The sequence below is a fragment of the Nuphar pumila genome, chromosome 11, assembly GCF_984573655.1.
Source record: "Nuphar pumila chromosome 11, dmNupPumi1.hap1.1, whole genome shotgun sequence".
NCBI lineage: Eukaryota > Viridiplantae > Streptophyta > Magnoliopsida > Nymphaeales > Nymphaeaceae > Nuphar > Nuphar pumila.
In genome coordinates, this window is record NC_143259.1 from 12,146,241 (window position 1) to 12,152,944 (window position 6,704).

The 6,704-nt window shown below is 36.1% G+C and overlaps 1 protein-coding gene across 2 annotated transcripts; it reads right to left on the bottom strand.

The window, feature by feature from the left end:
- Positions 1-580: 580 nt before the first annotated feature.
- Positions 581-6,400, bottom strand: LOC149821979 (protein LSD1). 2 transcript variants are annotated; one of them, XM_089980047.1, is made up of 6 exons: positions 6,230-6,400; positions 5,247-5,398; positions 4,580-4,693; positions 3,022-3,135; positions 1,787-1,896; positions 581-883 (listed from the first exon to the last, which is right to left on the bottom strand). In XM_089980047.1, exons 2-6 carry the CDS (start codon positions 5,302-5,304, stop codon positions 854-856), a joined length of 426 nt encoding a protein of 141 aa, XP_089836173.1. In that variant the 5' UTR covers positions 5,305-5,398; positions 6,230-6,400; the 3' UTR covers positions 581-853. The 2 variants fall into 2 exon arrangements, with proteins under 2 accessions (XP_089836173.1, XP_089836172.1); XM_089980046.1 differs by lacking the exon at positions 6,230-6,400 and adding an exon at positions 5,927-6,025.
- Between the last annotated feature and the right edge of the window lie 304 nt (positions 6,401-6,704).

The window sequence follows — 6,704 nt, forward strand, 5'->3', positions numbered from 1 at the left end:
GTCGCGATATCCATACTATTTATGCAAAATTTGTGATTTCTATGAAAATATTATACAAATTTTGTTTTTAATGAGATTTAACTAGACGGAAGAACATTATGATGTAACACACAGAAATTGAAAGAAATTCGCACATGTTAAGGGTAAAAAAATCATAAAAAAGGTCAAAAACCTACAAAATTGGACATCAGGCAGATTTCAAAATTTGTGGAGCATTTGGGAAACACGTCATGTCGTACAATATGGTCATTTTCCGATATAACTTTTTTGGGCATTCCAGCAGATAGGAGCTGGATGCTGGTCACCATCATACAAATTTATAATCCTTATGAACCGGCTAATATTACTCATTGTGGAGCCTAAAGGCTCCTGCAATTTCTAATTTTGTCAGCCAAGTCTCATGTAATGGTGGGAATTGTTAACCCAAGACGTAATAGACACCAATTGACTCTAGCTGGTCCTGATTTAGATATGCTCGATCGTCTGATCACCAATCAAGTGGGAAGATTTTATTTTTATTGGATGAGAGAGAGAGAGAGAGAGAGAGAGAGAGAGAGAGAGAGAGAGAGAGAGAGAGAGATTTATATGATTCGTCCCTTCCTCACTGGTCTTCAATAGTAGCTAATCTGGGCAAAGGCCCAAGTTATCATACATGAACACTCTTCTAGATGCAGAACACATTGCATATATCACACTCTATCAAAACTGCTTATTCGAATTACAGAGTGCATGAGGTAAAAACAGAGCCTTTCACCGCCTTCACGAAGTCAATTATTCATTTTCATAGCCAAAAATAAAGAAGGAACAGCCATTTCTAGAACCAAACGTTCTACCAAATTGTACTTTTCAGCTGCTAAACCTTCTGTTCTGTGCTCGGGGAAGCCTGCGTGCACAAGACCCAACGAAAAATAGGAAAGGAGAGGTTAAAAACTTAAACATATCAATTCATCTCTATATAAAAAGATGTTCTGATAACAAAAGCTAAGATAATATTATTGAAAAGTTCTATTACGTGAAACTACAAAAAGATCATTGCTTCACCTGTGATCAGCTTATGGGTAAAATAGACGGGCTAGAGCAGACAAAAGCACCCAAAGGACATTATGATTAGATTTTAGTAGTTTAATTCTCAAAGACAGCACAATCACTTCTATCAGTACGGAGTCCATCACAAAAATCTGTTATGACTTTTTCTTGTCTTGTAAGCAAGCAGCCAGAGACGCAGAATTTATGTTAGATATTGTCACAGGGTTCAGCTATGGCTCTTATGTCAATCAATTTTGATATTAATTATCTTCAGTTTGATATCTGAAGACTTTCCTATTACCTTAGATGAATACAAAGATAGCATCGACCAAAAAGGAAAACCAGAGTGTTCGTTTTTTTATACATCCATGACTATTTTTCATATTCTAAAGCATGAGAATTCCTAATCTCTATAGAACAAGTCAAAATAAAGCTGTGTTCTAAAGCAAGAGATCATGGACATCCTGGCATTTTTAAGTAGGGTGATTCCTATCCATCTAGATGAAATAGAAACATAACATGTAAAAGAAAAGAAAATATCTGCAGACAAATAATGCCTATCATAGTAATACTGCATGCTGATGGAAACCCTATGTTTAGATGCTAGGCATTGGCATCTGCATGTCCAATAACCATTTCCCCTCTCAAATAGAAAGTACCCATTACTGATTACATGGAACATAAAGCCATTCATCAACTTCAAATATTTGATGATAATAGCAGGAAATAAAGGTAAGCTGCAGTTTCCAAGCACACTGACCCCAATTGAAGTCACGAAGCTGCAAACTGCACATTTCACAGACCGTGCTCCGTATTGATACATCAGCAACATTTGGCAGTTTGCACAGTTCACATGTGCAACCTGATTAGCTGCAAAAGAAATAAGACAGCCTTGAGCAATAGACTAGTTGCATCATTTTTGTTGTTGACTTTAGGTGTAAAGAATAAATGCTACATATTGAGTAAGCACATCTAAACACAACCATCTTACAAGTACCATTAGAACATTTCATTCTATTGGTTCAGAAGAGGTTATAAAAGCTGATCTCATAAATGAGGTCTCTCTCTAATAGTGCACTGGTTATTTGATTGTCTGATTATGCAAGAAGTAAAAATGCATACAGGAGCTCTAGAGCTTTTTGAGAGAAATTATGCTCAGAGCGGCTGTCAGTCACAGCAGTCTGGAAGTATTTCCATACAGGGAGCTACATCTATGGTGCAAAACTGTAGACATTCAACATCAAATTACATCACTAACTAATGAAAGTATAAAAACCTTATATATTTTCAATATTTGTTGACATTCACAGTGGTTAAAGAAGCTAAAATTGGACATTGAAATTTTCTTTCATGACTCGTAATGGAAATAGAATGTAGATCTGAGCAAACACAATCTAGATGCAATCTTCAATAGTCAGAATGTGGTTGTATATAAAAGATATGCTCGTAGTTCATAAGCTATATTTTCCAGCTATCAGAAAGCAAAAAAAGAAAAGATGCAATTCTTTCAGGCATAATATTTTAAATTTTCATCTTTTTTATGCAAGAAAGCTAATTAAGGTTTTGGAAGTTTCAAAAACAACAGATAAATGAACAAAACAAGATACATAGTCCTTGACAGTCTGGCACTAAGTTGATGGCAAATCACACTCTGGATTGCTGATGATTTATTTCAATTGCATTTGAATAAATCAAACAACTGCTGTAAATGATGGTGGAGGTAGATATAGACAATCTTTGTGACATTAGGATTGTTTAACATTGCATATCCTACAAAGCTGTTTGTGATTATCCTTGCATGCAGCAGGGCCGACCCATCACTCTCTATATAACTTGAGGTTAATTCGGATTTTCACTTGAATGGTGGATCATAAAATATCATGCAATTGAATGAACCACCGGACAGGAGAAGTTGCATGGGCTTCCAGCTTTGTGAATGAGAACCTTGTTTATCTTTTAATAGAACGACAAATTAGTTCATGATCATCTCTTTACCTTCAAGAGCAAGGTTAATAGTATGACAACAAGAGCACTGCACACTTGTTGCCCCACGAATGTACATCAAGAGAGTATGGCAGCCACCACAGACCAATTGAGCCATTTCTGTGCCTGTTGTAAAAGCTATAAGACATTATTCTTTGATAGAGATAAATTTAAGGATAGAGATTAACTTAAGGAAAACTTGGCAACTTTCAGATATTTGTAAAGATAAAAGATAATATCTTAATAAAGAAATTCAATGATCACTTGTTACAGCAATTTCACCAATTCAAGAACTGGGACAAATCACATGCACTGCTCCTTTAGTGGATTGCCCTCCACAGTAATTTTGGCAGAATCTTAACATCCCTAGCTGCACTTTATCATCTTCACTAAGGACATAGAAGGGTGACAAGCACACAAAAGGAAAGGATAACATTCCGTGACATCTATTATCAAACTTCCACTGCAAGCTTTCAAGCTCATGTTGTCATCTGTAAAGAACTCTTAAATGATGATTATACTTCAATATCTTATTACATATCTCGTGGTAAAAGCAAATTTACAGATAGTAACAAGAAATGATAAGTTCATCCACCAAAGACAGAATTTATGAGAAACAAGTCCATAAAGTTACAGGGCTCTCGTTAGGAGGCATACCAAGTCTACTAGTTGTGGTTTAGGTATACAACCATTCTCATCGAATCTTTAGGAAGCATTTGACCCACTAAGAAACAGTTCTCCAAAATTATTTGGTTTACAAGTTTTTATACTCTAGCATTCATCAATATCCACAGTAACTGACAAACATACTCATGATGAGGCTCTAACGTGTCTAGATACGCAGTGCACATAGCCATATTCATTGGAATCCTCTCTAACATAGTTTGTACAGTGTTTTATCCCTATGCTCTCCTAAATTTTGGATTCTTATGGATTAAATGTTCCCTTGAAATATTTATTATTTACTATAAAAAAGTATTTTATAGAACAGATCTACACAGACTTTGAAGTTCCTGAACCTAAATGTATTATTATTATAATTTTGGAGAAGCTATGTATTTCAAGCAAAAACAAGCACTTGCTTGTCTTCTTACTGGTCTCACATCAGAGCCACTTCTGTTTCTTTTTTTGTTTTAGTTGAGGAAGATACTTTTTCAATTTGAAATTTTAATCAAATTAGAAAACTAATAAGATTGATAGAAGATACAGATCAAATTTTGAAATTTTTTATCTCAAGCATATGAGAAAAGATTCTGTTTGTAGAGCAGTTTTTTAGTACTATTAGAACTTTCACATCTATGCAGCAGATATCTGATGCAAATCCAGCAGCTATAAGATTCATAAAATCAACCTGAATAGACCAATACGCATATGGCCCACAAGATGCAAGCAGCAAGAGCTTTACCACTATGCTCAGCAGTTCATTTCCCCTAAAAATATCATGATTACTTGTGGCTAAAACTTCAGCAGATGAGAAAATACAATTAAAGCTATAAATGTGCACAATAGCCTTTTATGTTGAGTGGTTAAGATTTCAAAGTAAAGCAGCAAAGTGAATTGTTGAACATACCAGGTGGTGGGACTGCTGTAACTGCATTGCAAACTGCACAGCAGACAGATGATGCTCCGAGCGGATAGAGAAGAAGATTCCGACAGCCCGAACATACTAATTGACTCTGTACACCTAAGAAGTGAGCAGATCGTGAAGGGAGCTAATTAGAAAATTGATTTCATTAAGATATTTCGTATATAAAGATTATGGTGTAACCAGAAAGACATCACAAAGAAACATGAACATGAGTAACCAATAGTGAAACAGGAGCAAAAAAGAAAATTTAGTAACGAAATTTCAAAGTAAATCCAACATGGTGGTCCCAGCTTAGTAGCTCAAGAAAATCTGAAAAGCAGAACCACCAATATAAACCTTAGCTTAGACAACTTCATGGTCCATCTGCCATACCACAACGACAAAATGTATCCCTACAGAAAAACAATTTGTAAAATACATCCAACCAAATGGATGATAGGAAATAAACAGACCATAAATTCATCATGACAACTTCATGGTCCATCAGGCAAACCACAACCACAAAATATATCCAGACAGTAGAACCATTTATAGATAGATCGAACCAAGCAGATGATGCAAGATAAATATCCCAGAAATTCATCATTTTAGATGGCAATTGATGTCAAACTCATGTAAATAATGCGCGGAAATGATGAACCATGTTTACCATTTGGAGGGGTAAACGGCACTGGGGGCGATGGGTATGGTGCAAGAGGCACCGGCATTGCTTCGAATTGCAGTTAGTCTCCTTCCCGGCAAAATCAAATTCTTGCACGCCTAAGCTTGTTGCAAACCCAAATCTTCCATTGTATATGCAACCTGCATAAAGAAGCAGAGATCATTAAAGAGCAAAAGAGCCCCACACCAACCCCATAGTGGGATATTAATCCTCCCTGTGCTTCTGTGGTGCAGAATTCTTAGTAACAACTTGCAAGTGCAGAAGATTTATTCATAAAGACTGGAAAGCCAACAAGACCATTACATGAAACCAATGCAGGAACCAACTCGAGCTCCAAAGCAGAACAACAACAACAACAAATACGAGGGGGTGAAGAGACCAATAAAGTGATAAGTGGCTACATTCCTTCCAATTCTATTACCCAACTGAACTAAAAAAATCAACACTTTTAAAAATGTCCCAATAAATTGGATATTCCAATTCCCTATAACAATGGCCATCCAATCTAAATATTACAAAGGAAAGAAAATTACATGGACAGAGAAATTCAGACAAAACGCTCTCTCTCTCTCTCTCTCTCTCTCTCTCTCTCTCTCTCTCTATATATATATATATATATATATATATATATATATATATATATAAGAAAATTTAAATAACTAATGTACCCTTGTGCAGTTGTGCTTCCACTGTGCACAGCAGTTGATGCCTTGCAAATGTGAAGGTTCTGCAGGCTCAAGAGGGCTGAGAACCCACGTCTCCCATTTGCATATGGAACTAGCATATATATGCAAAAACTTGAGGGGGGGAGGGGAATAAAAAAGAAGAAAAAAATCAAAGCCAACACTCAAGTTTGTCTTTTTTAGGAAGGATTGGAGCTAATCATAATAAAAAGAGACACATCAAAAAGAGTGAAGAAATAGTATGATTATCTGTAAATTTCAGTAGAAAGACAAAGAACCACTTCTTACCATGGATGAAAGTTGCAACCTTTACAGGCTTGCAGTTGAAGTTCAGTCAAGGGGATGAGATCCCGACGTGGATAATTTGACAAACGTAGGAGACAGGCAAAGTACCCACTTGGGTTTGCCTCTTGTTATTTCTCAACAAAACAAGAGAGAGACCAACCCGAGTCTTTTCTCTTCTTGGCCTTTTTTTTATCTCATAAATAACAAGATAATATCAAAATACGTAACCCAATCCTGATATAAGATAATGACCAAACTACCCTTTTAGAGTTATTCATAAGAAAACAGGACAAAAAATTGTATAAGATTGGCACTCTGGCCAAACAATGAGTGGGGGAATGAGCACCACGTTCTCAAACAGCCTAATCACATATAGGTCATAGCCGAACCACATCACTTGCCATGTTTAGACACCAGTAGGAAAGTAAATCTACCATACAAATTTGGAAAACTGGGTTCTAGATGAATCTTCTTGTCC

Excerpts from the sequence above, each read along its gene's own strand:
- LOC149821979 (XM_089980047.1), bottom strand. The coding sequence starts at position 5,304 with ATGCCGGTGCCTCTTGCACCATACCCATCGCCCCCAGTGCCGTTTACC. Across the intron at positions 3,136-4,579 it reads TACAGCAGTCCCACCACCTG|GCACAGAAATGGCTCAATTG; the intron begins GTATGTTCAACA and ends CTTTTACAACAG. Across the intron at positions 884-1,786 it reads GCTTCGTGACTTCAATTGGG|GCTTCCCCGAGCACAGAACA; the intron begins GTCAGTGTGCTT and ends TTGTGCACGCAG.